At 36.4% G+C, this 25,601-nt stretch overlaps 1 protein-coding gene across 1 annotated transcript in view; it reads right to left on the bottom strand.

Moving 5' to 3' along the window:
• The window catches only part of cacnb4b (calcium channel, voltage-dependent, beta 4b subunit), a 67,276-nt gene that overhangs the window by 13,390 nt on the left and 28,285 nt on the right, over positions 1–25,601 (bottom strand). The window contains exons 6-8 of the mRNA XM_056459689.1: positions 18,549–18,598; positions 18,284–18,303; positions 13,601–13,681 (exon numbers count right to left, since the gene is read on the bottom strand). Coding sequence (XP_056315664.1) covers positions 13,601–13,681; positions 18,284–18,303; positions 18,549–18,598 — 151 coding nt within the window. The remainder of the gene's footprint in view (positions 1–13,600; positions 13,682–18,283; positions 18,304–18,548; positions 18,599–25,601) is intronic.

Raw genomic sequence — 25,601 nt, forward strand, 5'->3', positions numbered from 1 at the left:
AAGTTGAGCCCGGCGGAGCAGAATTACAGCATAGGAGACAGGGAGCTGCTAGCAATCAAGCTAGCCTTGGAGGAGTGGCGTCACTGGTTGGAGGGAGCCAAACATCCGTTCCAGGTGATCACAGATCACAAAAACCTCCAATATATCAAAGAGGCCAAGAGACTATGTCCACGTCAAGCCAGATGGTCACTTTTCTTCTCACGTTTTGATTTCTCCATTTCCTATCGTCCAGGACCCAAGAATCTAAGAGCAGACGCTCTCTCTCGTTTACACGAGCATCACGATCATGAAGAACTCCCAACGAAGATTCTTCCCGAACACATCTCCATTTGTCCGATCACCTGGAACGCTCCTCCAGTCGTTGCCACTCCGGAAGCCCCTGCTCCGCCGGGATGCCCTCCTCATCGGCAGTTCATACCACCTGAACACCGGGTAGATCTGATCCACTCCTTACATACCTCGCTAGGCACTGGACATCCAGGGATCAACAATACTCTCTCGCTAGTATCCCAACGATTCTGGTGGCCAAACATGGCAAGGGATGTGAGGCAATATGTTCAGGGCTGTAAGGACTGTGCCCAATCCAAGAGCCCACGTCATCTACCCGCTGGAAAGCTCCATCCCTTGCCGATTCCGAACCGTCCCTGGTCACACCTAGGAGTGGACTTTATCACTGATCTCCCTTCGTCAGAAGGTAATACCTGTATTCTAGTCATAGTAGATAGATTCTCAAAGTTTGTCAAACTAATCCCTCTGAAAGGTCTTCCCACAGCCTTTGAAACAGCCGACAATATCTTTAATCAAGTCTTCAGGTCATTTGGTATTCCAGAAGATATTGTGTCGGACAGAGGTCCACAGTTCATCTCACGTCTATGGAAAGCCTTCTTCAAGCTCCTAGGTGTGGCCGTCAGCCTCTCTTCTGGATATCATCCCCAAACCAACGGGCAGACAGAGAGGAAGATTCAGGAGGTGGGACGGTTCCTGAGGACCTTCTGCAGTGGTCACCAGAGCTCCTGGAGCCAGTATTTGGGCTGGGCAGAATATGCCCAAAATTCACTGCGGCAACCCTCCACCGGACTCACGCCATTCCAGTGCGTCCTGGGCTTCCAACCACCGCTCTTTCCCTGGGATGGCGAACCATCTGATGTCCCCGCAGTGGATCACTGGTTCCGGGAGAGCGAGAGAGTCTGGGACGAGGCTCATCAACATCTGCAGAGGGCAGTCCGTCGAAGCAAGGTAACCGCCGATAGAAGAAGGTCTGAAGAACCCAGATACACACCCGGACAAAAGGTGTGGCTATCCACCCGGGACATACGCATGCGACTGCCCTCTCGCAAGTTAAGTCCCCGATTTGTTGGTCCCTTCACCATCGTGGAACAGGTTAACCCCGTCACCTACAAACTACAATTACCCTCTCACTACCGTATTCACCCTACATTCCACGTATCACTCCTGAAACCCTATCACGATCCTGTTCTTCCCTCCACAGAGCCTGACCACGAAGAGGAACCCCCTCCTCCACTGCTCCTAGAAGAAGGAGCCGTCTACGCAGTGAAGGAGATCTTGCGTTCCCGACGTCGTGGTGGCCAGTTGGAGTACCTGGTGGACTGGGAAGGGTACGGCCCCGAAGAAAGGACATGGGTTCCCAGAGCTGATATTCTCGATCCTAGTCTCATGGTGGAGTTTCATGAGAGCCACCCTGAGTTCCCAGCGCCTAGAGGCAGAGGGAGACCACCACGGCGTCGGAGGTGTCGGCCCTCAGGAGCGGGCCCTGGGGAGGGGGGTACTGTCATGGATTGGTCAGGCTCTCACGACCCCCACTCACGAAGATCACCATCACCTGACTTCTAATGAGCACACAGCTGCATCACATTCACGAGCACCAGATAAAAGCACAGCACTCCAGTCGCTCATTGTCCGGGCTCGTCTCGACGAAAGCGGACAACTGAGCGACCACTCAGCGTAGTCATCCTCAGCTAAACAAACGATTTACTTACCTGTTCTCTTTGTATTCCTCCTAGTCTTCCTGGTCCTCCCGAATCGTCCTGTCTTCCAGTCCTTCCAAGTCTGTGTCATCCTCTGTCAGCTGTATCTGGTGTGTGCTGTCCATCCTCGTGTATTCCTGTTACCCAGCCACGGAGGAAAAGACCCCAACATCATTCCTGATCCTCCTGGCTATCCTTCATGTGATCCTTGTTGTCATTCAATAAACACCCTAACGTTTCCTTACCTCTGTCTCCTGTCCGCTTCATAACAGCCATTGTCTTTAAGTAAAGAAACATGCAGAATAACATCAGTGTTTCATTGTTCATGTTTGACTCAAACACTGGCTCTACTCTCCTCCACAACGGTGACACACAGAAGAAATTTGCTTCAGGTTTTACAGTAAAAAAACAGTTTTTACCTTGATTTTACGGTAAACTACTGGCAGCTGTGGTTGCCAGCAATCTACTGTTTTTTTAGTCTACCTCCGTAGTTTAAATTAACATTATATTACTGTTAAAATACATTTTTACCTCTCACACCTTTAACCCTTTAAACCCCAGAGCAAATACCTCACTTTTAATTGAGCACTTCCAAGTGTCCACACTACTGAGTGTTCAAGAAACTTGGAGCTAAGCTGAAGTAAATGAATTAATTAAATGATAAATGAGGATTAGCGATGAACGCATGAAGAATTACTGAAGGGAAAAAACAAGAACAGAACATACAAAAAACGACAACTTCAGTCACAGCTTTATCAGCAGATGCTTAAAGAACTCTACAAACATCATCACCAGCTACACTTTACTAAAACATTTACTTTTGTATAACATCTACTAAAGTTCTTCTTGAGAGAAAGATTAACATTTTAAGTCACCATCATGGAGAATAGAGTTTGCTTTAGTTGGGTTCTTAGCCCTGACATTTTTAACATAAATTTATTTTGGCTGCTGCAATTGTTAAAAAGCTCTATGATGTGGCAAGCACAAACCTAAATAAGATCTGGTGATGTTCATATTGTTTAAATGAGGCAGAACCTGCTCAAATGTAATATAATAGTTCACTGCTCCTATCCAATGTTTAGTTAATTGTTAAATGTAATATAACATGTCTGTATGCAGCATTGAATTCTGGTAGTTTTTAAGAATATCTTGGACAAAAACACTTTGCTCTATGGTATAAGTTGCACACAAAGAGACATCAGTAATCAGTGTATGAACCTCAACAATGGTGACAACTAACAAAATTAACAGTTTAACTCACAAACTGGCTACTAACAGGCTACTGAAAGTCTAAACAGAAACAACAGCAGAATCTAATACAAATAAAAAAAATGTAAGACCATTATACTACATTATTTATGCCCCAATGCATGATGGGATATTGCGGGATATTGCGGCATGAAATATTTTAATTCCCTGCTGAAAAATCCAGCTTAAACCAGCCTAGGCTGGTTGGTTGGTTTTAGCTGGTTGACCAGCCTGGTTTTAGAGGGGTTTTGGCCATTTCCAGGCTGGTCTTAGCTGGTCAGGCTGGAAAATGACCAGCTAAAACCATCTTGACCTGCCTGGTTTAAGCTGGACATAGCTGGTTTTGGCTGGGCTCCCAGCCTGGCTAGGCTGATCAAGGTGGTTTTAGCTGGTCATTTTCCAGGCTGACCAGCTAAGACCAGCCTGGAAATGGCTGAAAACCAGCCTGGAAATGGCCAAAACCCATCTAAAACCAGGCTGGTCAACCAGCTAAAACCAGCCTAGGCTGGTTTAAGCTGTTTTTTCAGTAGGGTTGTTACCATTGTTGAGGTACAAGGTCTGATTCATGAGATCTGAGTTTGCCTTTGTCATAACTGAACTGTTTTTGTATGTTATTTCATAACTCTGTGAAGGAATTAGGTATCTTTCCTATTTTCACTTCTCATTAATAAAATAATATTTGCAACAAAGAATAAAAACAATTGCATGAGGCCAGTCATTCAGACCTTTAAATAAACATTTATTAGAACAAAACTAGGCATATCTACCTATTGCTATAGTAGAAGTGTTTTATCAACTCTGTATTATAGCAGCTGGAGAGTCCAAATTACGAAATCAAGAGTGAAGAGCCCAACTAAACCAGCCTCTCACTCCATTATGGTGATACAAAAAAAAAAACACCTACATTTCTGTTGGCTCTCAATAAGAAAGTCAAAGCGGTCAGTAATAAGCGTGTCTGCTGTTTGTGGACTTGTTTAATGATCCTCTGTTGAGACTGAAAGTGTTTTATTTTAGTTGACTTTATTTAATGTTGTAACTGAAGTCACTGTTTGTGTTTCTTGTTTCTCTTTCCTTCAGTGATTGTGATTATTAACAGCAAGTGTTCATCAGTGTCTGAAATCCCTCATTAGTGTTCATTAACTCTGTCAGGTGAACTATATTAGTGAACTAGTGTACATAATAGTGAACAAGGGTGCAAAGTGTGATTTCAAACACAGACTTGAAACGTCAAATCTGAGCGCTGTTAACTCAGTTTTCTGCTGTTGGTTACTTTCTCGAAACAAAAATGAACAGAATGAACTGTTTTTAACAGAATATTACTGTTTTAGTGAAAAAACATTGTTTTACTGTAGAATCTGACCGTTTTTTAGCAGCAATTGTATACAATGTATAGTGGACACCAGAACCATCTTCATGTAATTAATGACTGCATGTTGTAGAGCTGAAGCAGAGAGGATTCTTTATAAGTTAGTTGAGAGAGACTCTTGCTTAGAGTCTGACAATCAGAGTCAATTAGAGACGATTAGAGAATGACAATAAGTTTTAAATCGCTTTTATGTTGAGTTTGTTTTGGATTAACATCACTGTTTTTTTTTTTGTTTTTTTTTGGAGTTCGTCTCTTTTTCAGACTAAACTGTTCCAGGAATTTCAATACAAAAGGAAAAAATGGCTTTTGTTTTGTTTTTGTTATATTAATGTTGGAATAATATCTCTTACAACCATATCCTGTACAGTTTTGTTCAATGAGTTTGGCTCTCGTTTGGAACTAAAAGGGTTCTATGGTCCACTACAGTGGACATGCTGTAAAATTAAAAATAAAAACAAAACGTAAAAACTCTAAAATGTGGATTTTTTTTTGACCCAAAGAATGTAGGAAATCACAAAAAAGCAACAAAAAAGACTATTTTTTTCTTTGGGTCTCAGGAAGTTAATAGAGTATTGTGCAGAGATAGTAACATGCTATCATTAATCACAACTGGAAATGGGTCTTAAGTGTTGAGCTGCATTTTATAAAGTTCAATTTAAAGAAGGATATGAACACAAAAAACAAAAAGACAAGTTACAAGACTGTACTTTACAGCTTTAATAAAAAAAAACCACAACTATATGTAAGTATATGCTATAACTAGAACTGTGAATTATCCCAAAGTACTATACTAAATACAATAAGCATTGTGAATGACATTAAAATGGCGGAGAACTATAAAACTATCAATTTGATTGAAATTGTTGGTTGTGTCTAAAAAACAACGTATTTCAAATTTATTGAAACACACACACACACACACACACACGCACACACACACACACACGCTGTTACAGTCACCAGCGATCTACTGCAAATCGCTGGAGAACTACAACTCTGCCACCAAATGGACTACATGTTCCACACACACATACACCTGTTCCAGATCACAATTAATTACACTCACACAGCTGGGAGCTGCTCAAAGACTGACTAGATGGACTTTAAATACAGCACACGCACACGCACACGCGCACACACACACACACACACACCTCGGTGCTAAGTCTTGTTATACTGATTGTGAACATTACGACGTGGTTTCCTTGTCTAGTCTTGCTGTGTTTTTGACCCTTGCCTTGTTTGTTTGTTTATGTTGCCTGCTGAATGACACAAGGAGAAAGTACTGAACTTCTGAAATGTATTTGATACTTTATATGAAGGCCTTTTTGGTCATGGCAGCTTAAAGACGACACTCACATGAAGAATGAAGTCACATGAATTGTTCAGCGGTGATTTTTTTTTTACAGACTTTAACAAATTGTAAAAGTCTTGATGGATCTGTGGGTCTCGTCTATCAGATCAGATCTGATCTTTATTTTGTATTTTCTATTGGATTCTTTTTCTGAAAGCATTTGAGAGTTTCTTTGGCTGTCTTTTAGATAACTGTCTTGCTGAAATGTCTACTATGGATTCATCTTCATCATCCTGCTAATGTAGATGTTGGACTGAAGCAGCTGAAATTTATTTATAATGACGAAGGGCAGAGAGTTGCTGAAAAACTACTGAGAGATTTCAGCTGCTGTCTGGGATTTCACTACCTCCTTTCTTAAAGTGTTCAATACTTTTTCCTGTGTCATTTCATTTTATTCATCACTTAACTTAATCTGTTTTCTTTGCATATATGGGTTTCTTTGGTTGTTACCAACATCTGCTGAAAATTTAAAGTCAACAAAACCTTTAGAAGTATGTTTTCAGAGAAAAATGGTGACATGTTGAGTGCTTGTTTCTCCCACTGTATATGTATGCATATTTTCTCTTGAAAACATTAACTAAATATTACAATACTAAATATAAAAATAATAAAGCATCCCGATTTTTGACTGCCTCTGCCTCCTGAATCATACATTCAGCGTTGATTATCATGAAATAATTAATAGTCTAATTTTTATTTTCTTATGTATGCTTGCTAAGTTAAATAACCATATGCATGAAGCTTCTATTTTCTGTATTATTTGTCATTTCAGCAATAAAAAAATTCCTCCTTAATGTTCAACTTTGTTACACCTGTTATGTGACATGCATTAAGGCATGTCACTATTATTCTCTCATTAATTTGTACAAAATATACAATAGTAGATTCATTATTTGTCAACTGTTATTGGGACATTTCAATGTCTTTCTCTTTCACTGTGGTGTCTGGTTTGAGGTTAGAATCTTGAGCTAAAGTACAAAATGCTGGAAAATATCACTATAGAAACCACTGACAGAGTTGACTAACAAAGTTTACCAATATGTTAAACAGTAATAGGTTACAGAATCAAGAATTTTGTATTAATAATACATTTGTTGTATATCATTTCATTTTAATTAAGGAAAATTAATGGAAAAGGCTTGCAATGTACCATCTCAATTATGTAACTGCTGAGTGGGCGGAGCTAAAAATTATTTTTGGTGCACATTTAAAGTCTATAGAAGGCAGGCCTGCAAGCTTTTGCCAAAAAAAGCCTAATGGTGAAAGCAAATGCTCCAATTTTGCAGTATGCACTTAAAGAGACAAGAGGCAATTTTTTAATCAATATCAATAGAAAGGGCTTTGCTATGCTGAATAAACTGCTTTGTGGGAAAATAGCTTATCATTTTAAATATTAACAACCAATCAGCTAATCCTAAGTGTGTTTGTCCTTAAACATTAGTTTTGGACATCTATTTTGAGAGTTTAGAGTAAAACAGCATCTAAAAAATGCTGTTTTATTAGAGAAGTCAGACAATTTTGTGGGGTAGAATACAGTATACAACATATTTTTCATTTCTAAATGAAAAGTCTTTGGAAACAGTTAATCTTTTCTCGAATGGTAGAGCCGTGGACCCTTCTTATCTTCTAAATTCAGGCAACCTCTGGTGCGTAGCTTGATCTGACATTATGTACAGCATCATGGGTAATGCAGTTTTACTGGACAAATTTTATTTTTAAGCACCAGTTTGATTTGAAAAATAGGTTTAATTAATATGAACAGATCTCTTCATCAAAAGCATGTACAGAACTGTGTGTAGGTACAGTTGAAGTCAGAATTATTAGCCCCCCTGTTTATTTTTTCCCCCAATTTCTGTTTAACGGAGAGAAGATTTTGTTCAACACATTTCTAAACATGATAATTTTAATAACTCTTTTCTAATAACTGATTTATTTTATCTTTGCCATGATGACAGTAAATAATATTTGACTAGATATTTTTCAAGACACTTCTATACAGCTTACAGTGACGTATAAAGTGACGACTAGGTTAATTAGGTTAACTAAGCAAGTTAGGGTAATCAGGCAAGTTATTGTATAACAATGGATTGTTCTGTAGACTATCGAAAAAAATTAGGGTAACACTTTATAATAACTACACGCTATGAACCATTTATTAAGCATTAGCATATAGTGAATTCATTATCTGTTAAGCATTAACTACATTAATAAGCATTAGTAAGCAGTTTATAACTGCAGCTACAAATGCTCTATTCTTGACTTACATTTAAAATGTGCTTAATAATTGTACTTTCATACTTTGTTAATGATTTGTTTTTTATTACGAAATTAAATATTGCATTATTTACAAACCAGTTATTAAAGCATAGTTGGTTGTTTTTATAATTCTGAAAGAGTTGGTAAATGATTAATAAACTATTTAAATTATTATTTATAATTCTTATTATTCAGGCATATAGTAATAGTTAACTTGTATGTTAATAAATGCTTTATTAACTATACTTCAAGCAGTTTTGTGACCTAATCAAAGTGAGGACTATGAATGCTTTATAAATCCCATATAAATGTCAATTAAAGGCTCAGTTTTATTCTAAACAGGAAAAAAGAACATAAACTACATTATTCATTCCTATTCGTTTAAAGATACACAAATGAAACTCTATCAAATAAAAAATAAATCTTTGCAATCTTATCTAAAATAAAATTACTGTATAGTTTAAACATCTTATTAGATTGTTAAATTATTATATTGTTGTTGTTTTATCCAATTTTATGTTGTATTTTGAAACCCTAGCAGTGTATAATTTTAAAGTAATTTTACTTTTTAGATAAGATTGCAAAAATTATTGTTCATTTGATACTGAGCCTTTAATTGTCATTTATAAGTGATTTATAAAGCATTAATAGTCCTCACTTTAGATTAGCTCACAAAACTGCATGAAGTTGAGTTAAAAAATATTTATTAACATAGATAAGTAACCATTACTATATGCCTGAATAATAATGTATATAAATGTTAATTTCAATAGTTTATTGATCATTTACTAACTCATTCTAAATGTATACTTCCATACTATAAAGTAAGCTAAAATCAGTATCTAAAAGTATGAAAGTACAATTATTAAGCACATTATAAATGTGGTTTTAAGTCAACAATACAGCATTTGTAGCTGCAATAATAAACTACTTACTAACGCTTATGAATGTAGAGTTAATGCTTAACAAATAATTAAGTCATTAGATGCTGGTGCTTAGTAAATGATTCGTAGTGTGTAGTTATTATAAAGTGTTACCAAATATAGCCTAAAAGGGGTAATCATTTTTTCCTTAAATGGCTTTTAAAAAATTTAAAACCGCTTTTATTGTAGCCAAAATAAAATAAATAAGACTTTCTCCAGAAGAAACTACTACAAAAGTAAAACTACTGTTATCAGACATACTTTGGAATTTTCCTTGCTCTGTTAAACATCATTTAGAAAATTTTTATAAAAGAAAAAGAGGGGCTAATAATTTTTTATAAAATTTTTATAAAAGAGGGGCTAATAATTCTGACTTCAACTGTATAGTGTGTCATATTGGAGTGATATAAACCCAACCCAAATCCCAGTGATTTTGAGGTCCACCATTTGTATGAGACAGAAAGGCTTGAATAAACTCTAATGTGCTGTATTTCAGCTTCATTCATGTCTATCTCTGTCACTGTGCTGTTTATCTGACATAACGCATGATGAAAAGTAGACACGCACGTGGGAACCGTGGGCGGGGAGAAGGGCTGCACCATATATTGTTTCAGCATTGATATCGCAATGTAATCATTCGTAATGGTCACAATGCAAATATACACAATGTTGAGTCTGGATTACAATTGATCATTTCACAAGTGTTTTTGAGGCCTGTTACAGTGTGAGGGTTTTATAAGCATTCAGGCATAAGAAACTGTACCGGTTGTAACTTTGACAAACGATTAATTGCGAATTTGTTTTATTTATGTGTTTACAGAATGAAGACTATGCAGTATTTTTTTACATTTGATTATTCAATTACTGTACACCTGAAAACTATTTGACTCCTCGGAAAACAATAAAACGCAGCTTAATTCATTTGTATCTTTTCCTTTATTGAATTTCTCTGTGTGAGTAGATTGTTCACTATATTTTATGTACTGCTATACAGAATCATTCCAATCAATCTAAAATTTTTTTTTTCCAAATACAGGTATTCAAGTCATCAGTTGAAATTGTAGTTATACCACAATATATATCGCAGAATAAAAAACTATTGTTCGAATGTGCAGCCCTAGTCTCAGGTTCATGCAGACTTTTTTCAGTTATAGATAAGTTTATCAGTTATTTCTTAAAATATTTTTACATTTTTCTGGAATGCTCTATAACCACATTTTACTTTAAAGAGCCCCTATTATGGGTTTTTAAAAATGAGCTTCTATGCAGTGTGTAACAGCTCTAAGTGGAAGAAAATACCCAGCTTAGTTTTAAAGCTGAAAGTGTGCCGTGTTTAAAACAATTGATTCTTTCACGAAATAGTCGACACAGAGTCGAATAGATGAATCGAGTTGGGTTCGGATCTTTTGCTTGAACGCATCGATGTCGACACGGTAAATCACCAAATACGTAGTACCACATCCGGTAAAATGTAAAAGCGCTTTTCTCTTTAGACACTAGCGGAGTGCTGAGGATCATGGGACTGATCATGATGTGAAGATGACGATCACTGACAGATGGAGATTCGGCTGCGGGGAATAAAGGGTTAAAGTTAATTTGCACAACAATCCCACAGTATAGCCAACCGTGTGCTGTTTGTTCCTGTCAGTTTTCTGATTTTTGATACAATAACCTACGCTGCAACGTGGGATTTGCCGGCCGTTTGCTATTGAAGGAGCAGCAGAGACTATGGGACTTTGTCAGATTTTGACAGGGACTTTTGTCAGTAACTGTTACAGTTCTTATGGACCAGTTTCTTCTTCCTCCGGATCATAACATGTAATTGTCATTAAAATTGTCGCCTCGTTTGTGTAGTTTGCAAAATATGCATTAAATTGTGTGTTATAAGTTGTAATCGTCCCGCGCTGCTTGTAATTAATTATCTATTATAGATGAGTGCTTGTAATGTATCTCTCAGGTTAAATCTTTATGGGGCTGTTCACATCTTGCATCCAAAACTTCCTCCATCTTGTTTCCTTCTTTACTGATTTAAATGGGTTTCAGAATTCGCAATCCTCTGCCGTTTGTCTTTGCTATGGCCACAATCAGCTGTTCCTGACATGCGTGATGCAGTCAATTTTTCAAACCAGTTCAACTTTTGCCACTGTGTGGATTAATGCTGAATGTGTGTCGTTGTTATTACTTGGGGTTACCGTTAAGAGTAGTTATATGCAGGTGTTTAACTGCATTGTTTTATTGCATTCCTGCATTGGGCTCTCACACACTTTCTGCTACTTTATAGTCGTGGTGGGCATTTCTCTCCATCACATGCTGAATGCAGTCGACCAATCACAACAGACTAGATCATCGCACCAATCAGCGCAGATTAGCTTCGTGCTAAGGAGGGGTATGTTAACAAATGAATCGCTGAACGATTCATATGGGAGTCGTTGGGATAATTAGGCAAAAATAAATACATATTATAAGACAATGAAAGTATGTGCATATCAGCATGTTGTTGGAGACCCCAAAACCAAAATATGGGCTCTTTAATTTTATAACTGGAGATTTCTCTTTTGGGTAAGACTGCATTGTGGATAATGTAATTTTTCTTCAGGAATTGACCCTTCGCTAAACCCTGCCCTCCTTAGTTACTGTTGCTACGCCTGTCAAACTTTCGAGCCTGGCACGTCTAAAACAATATGTATACGTCAGTGTCAGACATTGACAGGGATATAATTAGTCATTTTGGCGAACAGGTGAGATATCCGAGAAATCCAGGCAAAAAAGGGCTGTAGTACGACTTAATAGGCAACCGATTAAAAATAATTTAATCCAAATTGAAGCTAGGTTAGCCTAGCCGCCTCATACGCTGACCATTCAACAACTTTAATCACAGCAGGAGAGATGAAATTTAAAAATAATCTAATCATAACAAATTAAACCGTGATTTTTCTTTTTTAGCCAAAAAGCCTGATAGACTATTGTTGTGCAATGAAATATAGCGTTACTAACCGACGAGGAACCACACATGGACAGTGCTTCTACATAATTCATTTATAGAAAGAACAGCCAGAAAAGCAAAATTGCCAGATTTGTGCCGAATATGAGCATCATTGACCCATAACAATGTACAGTACCTATTAATGTCATTATGTTTGTGTGCTTTTTATCCAGTTTATATTCTAATTTGCAGTTAAGTAGAAAAATAAATGAATTAAAATGCAAATCAAAGTATACATAGCAGGAGTAAACAAATAGATTTTCCTTACCAGCAAATATTAATCTGCCACCAAACATAAAAGCAAACACTAACCTGGTATAACGTCACCAATGACTAAATCTCCAAAAGACTGACAAAAACAACAGTGAACTGTAGCTCTGACATGGACATGAGTGTTATAAATGACTGAAAATCAACTGCATGTCTCCCCTTGGGTTTTAGGTGTTGGAAAGGGAATAAAACTCCACCACCCCATCTAAACTTTTAAGATAGCGGTGTCAGATTTGCACAATCCATATGCACAACACTTTGGCTTGTTTCCCTCGCTTGAAAGCTTGACAGGCCACGATTGGTGTGTGGTGGTTTTTGGGTGTGGCTTAGCGAAGGGTCAATTCTGCTGCTAAAGACGAATACTAAAAAAAAAGCAGGCTAATGGCTCAAAAAAAAAAAAAACATATCCTATTGATTAGCAACCTGTAAGCCCTCACTTTGCCTTAAAATCTTAATGAGTTATCGCTCAAAATCAACTGTTCTCTTGAGAAAATGAATGTGATTTTTTTTTTACTTCCGCAACCTGATTGTTGCACTTTATTAATTGCCTCCTCTGCAAAGTGTTATTTGTGAGCATTCCAAACTGAAGCAGCTTTTGGAACTGAGCTAACCATTCAATTTGATTTTAAGAATAAAACTCCTGGCTCATCAACTCATAAATGAACTTCGACTTAATAAAACAAGCTGTGATTTAAACGGCAAGCAGCTCTGTGAATAAATAACAGCCCTGAAATAAAGCAAAACCTCATCTAGTTACGGCATATAAATCGTTTTCCTTGTTGACTTCCTCTACTTCGGCATCTCGCCTGCCTTCTTTCTTTCTCTCCGTCACCATCCCTGCTATTCTCTCCCTTTTCTGTCTCTTTCTAATTTGAAACCGTGCTCTACTTTCTAGCACTGACGTCTCCTGGACCCCGGAAGGTTGTTGCCATGGCAACAAATCGGCGGAGAGGAGGAGTATGTTTTTGTTTTCTCTGTGTGAAGAGATGGAGAGACTGGAATAGATATTATATTTTGCTGGTATCAATAACCCAAAATGCGCACACACGGACAGTCATAAACAGAGAACGCCAGCTCGAAGTCCTTGACGGAGGAATTTCCTGTTCAGTGTTATTTGATGATTAATTCACCTGTAAAATTCTCTTGATAGATTTTTTGCATTTTTTTCAGTCAACAAAAAGTACCCAGGTCTAACGATGATATGTCTCAACATACCTCATATCCTTTCAGGGATGGACCAACCAGAACCACAGGCCTCATGGAAGGCACAACATCATAGGGAGCCACATGTTCAGTCTGCAGATGAGATCATAGGTAAATGACTGTATATGCATACAGCAGGGGCAGAAATTAACTTCTCTATTAAGGGGCAATATTTTGGAATTGGTTTCTACTTCATTAACTGTAATTGTGTTTTGTTTCATGCCCAATATTTGAATTTAATCAGTTACTTCAATCAATCAGAATACTATACATTTTTGCCTAATGTGACCTTGGACCACAAAGCCAGTCATAAGTGTAAATTTTTGAAAAATTTGATTTATGCAATATATGTAGGGATATCTCGATCATATTTTTACCGAAACCCGATACCCAATACTTCTATAATACATTAAAAAAAGAAGAAAGAGGAGTGAAGAAACAGATCCAGGATATTCCTTATATTAACAGTGAATGACTCTGTTAACAAACAGTGCACTTCTGTGAGGTAGCTTGAACTATCAAGTAATAAAGAATACCAATTCTTCTTTTGGACTTTCAATTTATACTTTTGGAAAATATAAAAAAAAATCGAATATAAAAACAAATAGCACCTCAATTTAAAATACCCGGTAGGCAATCACAAGTTTATATATCTCACAGTTTGCTATGGCAATGTTGTCGTCATTAACTTTATAATACCTCCAGACCGCAGACATACTCATGCTTTTTGCTTCAAGCTGCTTCTGTGTTCTACTTTGCCGCCATTTAACCAATAGCGTCTCTGCAACAAAGTGATGTCATGCCGCATGCGTTGCTGTTTCTGTGTGCTGTTTCTGTATGATACATATATATATATCATATACATATATATTCGAGTCCTGGTCGGGAGGTTCTGGTCGAGTCTAAAACTGTGTGATTTCCAACTACGTGATCGGATCTGGACATCCCTAATTATATGAAACATGAACTAGTAAGCTTTAGAACAAGAGTGCCCAGACTCTGTCCTGGAGGGCCGCTAAGTTTAGTTCCAACCCCAATAAGAAACACCTGGGATAGCTAATCAAGCTCTTACTAGGGCTGCGTCCGAAAACCGCCCTACTGCTCAGCAGGTACTGCTTTTAATTTCAAATGTACTACTCGACCGTTGAAAAAGCAAGTTCTATACAGATATATATGAATGTGAGCAGTACGAATGGAACTCAGATATACTACATCCACCATTTCGTCATGATCACGTGACCTACCCGCGTTAGTTGCGTCGCTTTACTCCCATGAATTCTCTCCTCTTCAGAATCATGCCGGAAATAGTAGGTTATCCTGGTACTTCTCGCATACTGTTTTTTGAAATCTATGAATTCGGACATACTATGCTCGCATACCGATTTTGGCATACTATATAGTATAGAAGTATGCGATTTCGGACGTAGCCTAGGCTTACTAGAAACATCCATGCAGGTGTGTTGAGGTAGGTTGGAGCTAAAATATGCAGGACAGCGGCCCTCCAGGAACGAGTTTGGACACCCCCGCTATAGGACAATCTCTGGTTGAGAAACAACTAGTTAAAAATCTGTAGGTGGAATTTGGAATCTAAGGGTACAAAAACTAAATATTGAGAAAATTGCCTTTAAAGTTAACAAATGAAGTTCTTAGCAATGCATATTACTTATTAATAATTTGTTTTTATATATTTACTGTTAGAAATATATGTATGCATGATCTTTACTTAATATTATAATAATATTTTACATAAAAGCAAAATCAATCATTTTGACCTATATTATGTATGTTTGGCTATTGCCAAAGGAAAGCCAGTGCAATGTGAAACTGGTTTTGTGGTTCAGGGTCACAAATAAGAACAAACTGTGTAAAAAGGATCTTATTAGAGGATAGAGCTGTACTATCTGGACATTTTTTAACTTTTGATATTGTAATTATGGCACTATTGTTGATTAAAACAATACGTATTATGTTTTTTTTTTAAATGAAATGGAACAGCCACAATATAGTTTATATTGGGGCATATTTTCCTGCTATCTCCAATTTGTAGAACATTTTGGCTCATAACATTCTGTTAATTTCTGACCCCATCTTACATACTAGTTTAATGCATCAAAACTTTTTTAACCTTCTGGTGTTGTTCACCATTTTATAGAAAATATAGATAATAATTTTTTTTAATCTATACTTCATCTGAATGTTTGTAACATCGTTCCACAAAAATAAAACATCCAGAGTTGATTCCAAAAAATTTAAATGGTTTTAAAAAATAGTCACACTTGTGTTGATTAGGTTTGAAAAATGATGGCAAAAAGAGAGGTAATATAAAAAAAGATGAAAATGTACAGCCTAAAATTCAGGCATGATCCAGAAAAACAACAATTACTCACACATCTACACAAAAACACAGCTATGAACTGTATGGCAGTAACACATTCAATAAATCAGCCGTAATGCAGAATAAAGTATACAGAAATAAGACACTAAAAGATCAAGAGAGTATAACAGAAACACACCAACACAACTGGTTTGCTAAATAAATGACAATGGCGGGAAAATGGCACTCTTGCTTGTGTGAGATTACTTAACTATATAAGAACAGAAAATCATACAGGATAGTATTTAGGTCACTCTTGCTATATAGGCTCATGCTGCTTGCACACCCAAAAAATAACTATATAATAAATCTGATAAAGCACTACTGTTCATTGACTATTGTCCTGTTCATTGAAATTATGTTTATATTAAAGTTTAATGTTCAAATTAGATCATGGGTCACAAAATATTCAGTCCAACTTTATATTAAGTGGCCATAACTAACATGTACTTACAATTAAATTAATAATTAGTTACAATGTTCATATTGCGTAAACACATGTTTTTATGTTTTACTTATACTTGACTAAATACAGTGCATCCAGAAAGTTTTCACTTTTTCCACATTTTTTATATTACAGCCTTATTCCAAAATGGATTAAATTAATTTATTCCCTCAAAATTCTACACACAATACAATAGGGTTGACAGTGCATGTCAAAGCACAAACCAAGCATGAAGACAAAGGAATTCTCTGTAGACCTCCGAGACAGGATTGTCTTGAGGCACAAGGCTGGGGAAGGTTACAGAAACATTTCTGCTGCTCTGAAAGTTCCAATGAGCACAGTGGCCTCCATCATCCGTAAGGGGAACATGTTTGGAACCACCAGGACTCTTCCTAGAGCTGGCTGGCCATCTAAGCTGAGTGATCGGGGGAGAAGGGCCTTAGTCAGGGAGGTGATCAATAACCCGATGGTCACTCTGTCTGAACTCCAGCGTTATTCTGTGGAGAAAGGCCAGACGGAAGCCAATCCCCGCCTGAAATTTGCTAAAAGGCATCTGAAGGAATATCAGACCATAAGAAACAAAATTCTCTGGTCTGATGAGACTAAATTTGAACTCTTTGGAGTGAATGCCAGGCGTTACGTTTGGAGAAAACAAGGCACCGCTCATCACCAGGCTAATACCATCCCTACAGTGAAGCCTGGTGGTGGCAGCATCATGCTGTGGGGATGTTTTTCAGCAGCAGGAACTGGAAGACTAGTCAGGATAGAGGGAAAGATGAATGCAGCAATGTACAGAGACATCCTGAATGAAAACCTGCTTCAGAGTGCTCTTGCTCTCAGACTGGGGTGACGGTTCATCTTCCGGCAGGACAATGACCCAAAGTACACCGCCAAAATATCAATAGAATGGCCTCACAACAACTCAGAGAATGTCCTTGAGTAGCCCAGCCAGAGCCCAGACCTAAATTCTATTGAACATCTCTGGAGAGATCTGAAAATGGCTGTACATCGTCGCTTCCCATCCAACCTGATAGAGCTTGAGAGGTACTGCAAAGAGGAATGGGCAAAAATTCCCAAAGACAGGTGTACTTTTTTCACACTGTCATTATGGGGTATTGTGTGCAGAATTTTGAGGAAATAAATGAATTTAATAAAATTTAGAAAAAGTGAAGCGCTATGAATACTTTCCGAAAGCACTGTACCTGCATGCAATTGCATCTGTAATTAATTTCTGTAATTACATTTATAATTACAATGTTGACCATCCCTTACACCTTAACCCACCTTTAAACTCACCCATACCACTAAACCTTTCCCTAACCCTATGCATATCCCACAAAACATTATAAACACATTAAGTACATTGTATTTATATTTGGATGTAAGTAGATAGTAGTTAAGGTCACAATATAAAGTGGGACCAAACCCATTTTATTTTCTGGTGACCATGGCACAAACACCTAATAAATGTAATGTTCATGATTACAGTAAATAGGGAAGGCAAGGTAAAGCCTAGTATCTATTTATATTTAGATACAGACATCAGGGTAGCACTAATCAGCCTCAATTCAATAGTTTTTAATAACTTTTTGCTTTAATTTTACCATAAATATTATCCTAATTCAAATTAGCGTAAAAATGAAACATACATACTGCATTTATTACAAAATAAAATGATTATATGATTAAAGTCTGGTTAGTTTTACGAACAACCCAGGTGTGACTCCTAAATGAACAACACCAGAGGGTTAAGCACAATGAGCTGAATCTGAACTTCAGAAGAGTTTGTGTTGAGGAAAGTGGTGACAGACACATCTCTTCAATGACTGGACAGAAAAGGTAGATACAGATTCTTCCGTTGTGTAGACAAACTTACCACTTTCTGTTTCTGCTTGCCTGTACAAAGAGAAGGAAAAGAATAAAGTCAGAATGAAGTATTGTCAAGTTCTTCAAATGTGAAAAAAGCCAATCAAGTCATTCATGATCTACTGTCCAATGCTCACAAGAAGCTGTTCATTTGATCTTTAGCCTTACGCAGGACAGTGTTGAAGTAAAATCATCCACTGACGAATTGCGGCGAGATTCCTGAAACCCCACCCCCATCTCCTAAAGCCCCACCCCCCAGCAGATCATTGGCTCACCTGATGACATCACATCCCCCAAACTGGAGGAGGAGCTTCCACTGGACTTACTAAAGAAATGAGCAGACAAACAGAAACAGAGACCGAACATTTTTAGTCTGGGTTTAAACATGCAAGCTGACTCCCTTAATCTCTACATCTATGTGCTATGATCACTTATTTCTATGAATTAGATAAACCTGGTAAGACCAAAACTGATTCTTGCTGAATGTCCATGTACTGAGACCTACATGTAGAATTGTGATTAATAGTCACCTGCTTTGAGGGTCAGTCATCTGATTTCAAACTGCGAGCTGGTGTCACCTAACCTGGCTTCTAGTTTTTAACGAATCAAGTCAGTCGATTTCAGTTTTCAATTTTCTCATGTAATGAGAATTCTCATAATTCGATAATAAGTCCTTCAATCTGTTGGACTTAGTCCTCAGACTGCTACCAGTGGAACATCTGATTTATACCTGTATGTTGGCAAGACCTCGCCAAAATTGTACGATGAAATTTATTAGATCACAACATTCAGGGAGCAGAAGTAAAAGCAAATTTTCTTTGGAGGATTATTTATTTTTAGCAATAGTCATGTTTCCATTTAAAGACGCAAATTAAACTGCAATATCGCATAAACATTTTCGAATAAAGCAAAGTTTCTATCCAATGAGTCAAATTGAACAAAATCGTCACTTTCCGATACTGTGTCGTAACTACATGTGACGTGTCACGCAATAAAAACATGCAATAAAAGGTATCTTTTTTATGTTAAAACAAACGTTTTTTTCCTAACCATCTGTGATGGTGATGCGTGAAATTTCTATATTAAAAAAAGTTTCTATTTCCACTACTCCGCAGCAAAACAGCAGCATAAACAACAAAGACAATGATTACCTCAGGTACCGATTATGTGCTTTATTCAGTATTAAATGCTACCAATGTGAGTTTGAATACAATTTTCCGTGACATTTATCATGTGGCAATAAACATTAAAGAGCCGATTCTCCCTATACGCAATCCATACCGCCGAACCACCAGGCCCCTTGCTCTTAAGTTAAAGTCTGTTCTGTGCTTTCATTTTATTTAGGCATGAAAACAAATTGAAATAAATATAAAAACGGCAGGATTCCCTTTCCTTTTTATTACAGGTGCCGTCGCCCCTTCTATGCAATCTTCAAAACAGTCATATAGCAGTGCGTGACTGTCAGCTGACGGGCTCCATAGTGATAAATAGACGCTGTTTCCCAAAAGGATTCTGTACACGCGATTTGAAGCGAAGCGAAAATCTGGGTTTTGGGTGCATGTTTGAACAGACATATACACATTAATAATAATAACATCTAAAGATGTCGATCTTGGTGTTTTTTTTTTTCCAAACACAATTAATTTTGTTCTAAATGAGCATAAAAATTAAGAAAGCAATGCTTTCGTTATAACGTTAGATCTGTGCATTATTAAAGTGACACCTCTGTTTTTTTATGTAATCAAACGAAAAAATCCAAATAAATGAGATTCATTTGTTGCTCTTTAATCAGAAAGTGTAAGTTATACAGTGAAGATTAATGAGATTTAATAACTTGATTCTATTTGTTTATTATAGCTATTCATTTTAATAAGCTGAACTGTTTGCTAATTTATTTGCTGCTAATGTATATATTTATTTTTCTTTTGTAAATAATAATAATAAAACATATTACTGACCGTTTAACTGTTTATTTACAATGGAACAGCTCCAGAAGAACATATTTAGTAATTTGGGGATTATGTTTTATATAGGGAGGAGGGGGGTGTCTCCTATTATGGTGGGCATATCCCTTATTTTCACATTCCAATGTTGACAGGTTTGCATTTATTGTTTCCCAGTACTGGGTTTGCGGTTGGAAGAGCATCCGCTGTGTAAAACATAAGCCAGAATAGTTGGCGGTTCATTCTGCTGTGGTGACCCCTGATTATCAGGAATTTTAGGAATTCAGGAAAATTAATGAATGACATTTATTGCCATACTAAAAGCAGCAGCAGATTGTTTACCTGAGATCTTGAAAATACATAGCTAGCAAACGCTTTGAAAATAAAAAAAATCAGCGTCTCAACAACATCACTGCGCAGCCTATGTACTTTAATTATGCTAAATTGGTTTAATATTTATTAATTTAATATAGTAATATATTAATTAGAACCCTTACCATTTCGTCAGGAGTGCAGTGGCTGATATTTAAATTAATGGCTATAATATTTAAATGTTTCTGTTGTGTCACGTTGCGTTTGGTGCAGACAGTCAAATTGCTTGTTGCTGGATTCTTGTCACATCACATACAAGTAGGACACAGTGTGATAAACTGATGCTAAATATCAATAGAAAAATGGAATTTGCTCAGGTAGAAGGAGCCATTGTGGGCTTTTTTTTGCATCTATAAAACTTTGATTAACAAATGCTGTACAAGTTCATTCTTAGTTTGTGTTAGTAAACACATAAACTGACATGAACTAAATGGAACCTTATTGTAAAGTGTGACCACATATATGATTTTGCTAAACTAAACTGTTCTTATTTTAAAATGATTGTCCTTGATAGAATTCGGGCAGAATTTGTACCAACAGGCTGTGTGTCCACCAAAGTGTTTTTATGCAGCTGAAAACACAGCTGTGAGCATGAAAGATTCTGTGGAGCAGTGTTTTTTTCGGTTGCATTAAGACGGAATATCAATACTGATAATTTGAATCAGTCCAAAAATGCTGGCTCTGTGTACAGCCAGTACTGTTTTTCCTTTGCTGTACTTAATATTGTGACAGTTGGTTTGGTACTTGTTCCACCTCTCCTCCGCTTTGATTGGACGGCTGGTTCAAAAGTGACTTTAATGAGTGCTGCATTTTTTGCAGTGGTTGTAAAAAATGTTATGTGCAAAGCTTTATAAAACAGATAAAACAAATGTTCAGAGTCTCGTCACCTCACCAATCAGAACGTTGCAATGAGTAAAGCACTCAGAAACACATCTCTTGCACTGCCATATACTTCCATGAACAAAGAGATATTCTCAACATATTTTAATATTTGCAGTTCTGGGTGTAAGTTCAATCAACTCAGAGTATCTTAACCATGAAAAACAAGAAACATTCTCAACAGAACATCTAAACCATGAGTGATTATCGCCCCTTATTAGTAGTTATAAAGTTGATCTTAAATCACTATATATAAATATATATTAATTAAATGAATGAATGAATTAAAACTGCTTTTAGACATTCTGTAAACATTTCCTTGCTCTGTTAATCATCTTTTGGGAAAAAAATTAAAATAAAAATAAAAAAGAAATTCAAAGGGGGGCTAATAATTCTGACTTAAACTGTATAAGGTATAATAAGCCTGAAGCATAACCTGCTCTGGGGCAAATCAAAACTTGAGGTTATCTGCTTAACATATCCTTAAACTTATCTGGATGCTTTCTGTAATACCACCCAGATTGAAAATGACAGGGTAAATAATTTTATCCAGTGGAATGATAAATGAAATCTCACCAAATCTAATTTCATTCTGTTTTAACCCACATAACCTAAGATAACCTAAGATATCACCAGTTTAGATGTACAGTTCAGAACAGGAAATGCCATTTTCAGGTCTTTGCTCAGGTCTATGACCATTATGTGAACTGCATCAAAGGGTTAATCTGATTGTGTCACTCCTAATGCTTCACTTCACTGAAGTTTTTTTCCTTTATTAAGCCATTAAACACATTTGTACCTTGGTGACTTTAAGTATGATATACTTGATATACTATATAAAAACTGGCAAAATGATTGGCAAAAATAAGCTTCCAGAACCAGCACTGTTAAACATGTCTAGACACTAAGGTACTTTACTTGGCTGAGTGCAGTTTTCATGGTGCAAACATTTTATCAGTCTACCTGGAACAAAAGGCTTGTTTATATAGTGCCAGAATGCAGCAATGAAAACAGTTCATGGCACTGAATGTTTCAAAAAAATTCAGCTGAGACTCGAAAAAAAGTATAAACTTGAGCACAACTGTATATTCTGTTTTTTATGTCTGCAAAAGTAAAATCTGGATTGCTTATTCCTACCCCAAAACCTTACAGAGACTGCGGCACCATTATTTCAAAGGATTGCTGTTTTACCAGACTCTATTATTGGGTTGGAATAAATATTTTAAATTTAAATATTTAACAAAGGTGATGTGTTGCATATCATTAAAGACCATGTTATTATCTGTTAATTGTAACTTTACAAGCAAACTAGTTTATTTAGCTTTTTTTAAGGTATTTTCAATTTTCATAGTAAAGTAATTTGATTAAACAAGTTACAAATTCCAAATCAAAAGTCATCAAGAGCTTCTAACAAAATTATAAAGTGTAAAAAACTAAAAATTAATAACCCATATTCACAATCAAAAACTATGGGACTATTTAACTAATGTGCCATCTGTTAGAAAAAAAAACATACTATGGAAGTCAATGGCTGATGTTTTGTAACATTCTTCTAAATATCTGTTTTTGTGTTCAACAGAGGAAAAAATCTCAAAACAATTAGTAAACGTTGACAACGTTTAACTAAGTCATGATGTAATTGGCCTGATGCATACAAATGGATGGAAAATATACAGGTAACTGGAGGAAAAATACAGAGGGTAAAATATTCAAATCTGGTATGGATCCTCTGGATTTAATTGAGTAATTTTACATTTCAAGCAATGTTATGCTACTGAGGCAAAAGTCAATTTTCTTTCAAAGGCCTCGAAACCCACCACCTCTCTATCAAGGTGTACTGACCAGAACATTTTTAGAAGCTTTCCAAAACTACAAAACTATGCGTTTTTATAACATTTACATTGTATCAATCAACAAGACATGCAGTGACTACTTATATACAATATTTAGCTCCTATATCAACAAACAATAGTATCTAATCTGCATCTATAGAATAGTAAGTCGAGAGCATTTGGTTTTCAACAGATAGGACATGGCAACACTTTATTAAAGGAGCTATATTTAGAATTCAGCGACACTGGTAGCTATAATTTGTGAGGTAATTTAGGTCAGTTAATAAAAATTACGATAGTTTAAAAACAGCAGCCATTGACATCCAAAATCAATGGTTACTTGTTATTAGCATTCTTCTAAATATCTTCTTTTGAGTTTACCACAAGAAAAAAATCTCAAACAGGTTCAGAAGATATGTAGGCTGTGTGAATGATGACAGAATTTTCACTTTTGGGTAAACTATCCCTTTAATACCCTGGCAGAAGCTTAATAAAATAAAAATTGTACATATAGCCCCTTTAATAGAACAAATTACACGCTGTCTAAATGAGACTAAAAATCTCTAGTGGATCACATTTTTGGAAAATTATACAAGAATTCATTTTTAGATTGATTTAAAGGTGCCATATAATGAACATCTGGCTATACATTGGCATAGCTGAATAATAAGCGTTCACTACACGGAAACACATATCATGAGTCCCAAACGCCATTGTATCCTCATGCTTATGTAAATCCTGTGAATGTAAAATCTCAGTAAAAAATAGGCCAATTGGAACAAAACTCAGACTCTCATGAGCTCCACATGGGATCATTAATATTGATAAGCGTTTGATTGGCCACAACGTTTCATATTGTGATTACAACAATGATATTTTTTGCCTTGGTTTTAACTTTATCTAAGCTTGTATTATCCTTAATATATATGTGAAACTCTAATTTTGAAAATGGAGCAGGGTTTAAAGGTCCCATAAAATTTTTTTAGATGTTAGCTTCAGTCTGTCAGTTTTAAGGATATCTATTAGCTAATGTTCTCTAAAACAGTGACTAAATTCGCATTTATAAAATATAAAACTGACTTAAACATGTAAAGCTTACAGTTTCTCACTTCTTCCTAAATGGACCAACAATTTTTTCATGTTACCTCATACTTCAGCTTCTCATCAAATCTTGACCAATCAAATGGCCTCTAGTATCTGAAATGTCCCGCCCCCTTCAAGACGTTTCTCATTTGTTTTTCATTTCATGCGTTAGAGCTCAACCACTCCCACTGAAACGCTATTAGCTGTTTTTTAAAGGGGAGGAGCTACTCTTTGTCCCACCCTCTCTTAGTTTTTTTAATTGAGATTGCGTCAAACATTGAATAAAAAATTTACATTTCAAATCACTTTACGAGACCTTTAAGGGCAGAGTAAACAGTTCTGAAGCAGGCAGTCATGCATGACCACAGAATCTCATCTTGTTCACAGCTTGTGAACACAAAATGCAGGCAGTGTTGCCAGATACAGCCGACTTTTTCCAGCCAAAAAGCTGTCCAAAACCCACCCAAACGCACAAAAAACACCCAAAATATTAGATTAATATTTTATTTAATTTTAATCTATTTAAATCGAAATTAACCTAGTTACTTTAATTGTCATAATTCTCCAACAGAGCAACCAACACCAGCAGTCAGAGAACCAAAATATAACTAGATAGAAACACTGCCCCCTCTCACCCACACACTGCACTTGTTGTGTAAATCAGTGGTTCTCAAACTTTTAAACCCGCGACCCCCATTGTAAGATCGTCAAGAACTCGCGACCCCCCACTACCAAAGCATATACAAACAATAAAAATAGCTTTTTTTTTAAGCTGTTCACAATATTTTAACTATATTTACTATAGATTACAGGGCTCGAAATTAACATTTTTGCTTGGTAACACTGGTGCTTCTAACTTTAAAAATGTAGACGCACCAGCCAAAATTTAGTGGCTCCCACCAATTATCACACTGTTACTACAAGTTTTATAAACAGATTTATTGCATTTGAAAATCAACACTAATCAAAACTAACAAGCAAAAAAATAAATATGCATGCATGAGGAAAATATGTCTTAATGAAATCTCGTTATCACAAGAAAAGACATTTTTATAACATAATTGAGGGACCAAAAGATACACGGACGGATATCCCAAAAGATATCCCACAGACTTTACAGTGAATGCTAGTTATTTTCATAGCAGACTTGAAGCCAATGGAGGTCTTTTATCCACTCTTCAATAAGTATAGCTGGTGGATTAACATTCAGCACATGATC

This window comes from Danio aesculapii, chromosome 6, assembly GCF_903798145.1.
Source record: "Danio aesculapii chromosome 6, fDanAes4.1, whole genome shotgun sequence".
Taxonomy (NCBI): Eukaryota; Metazoa; Chordata; class Actinopteri; order Cypriniformes; family Danionidae; genus Danio; species Danio aesculapii.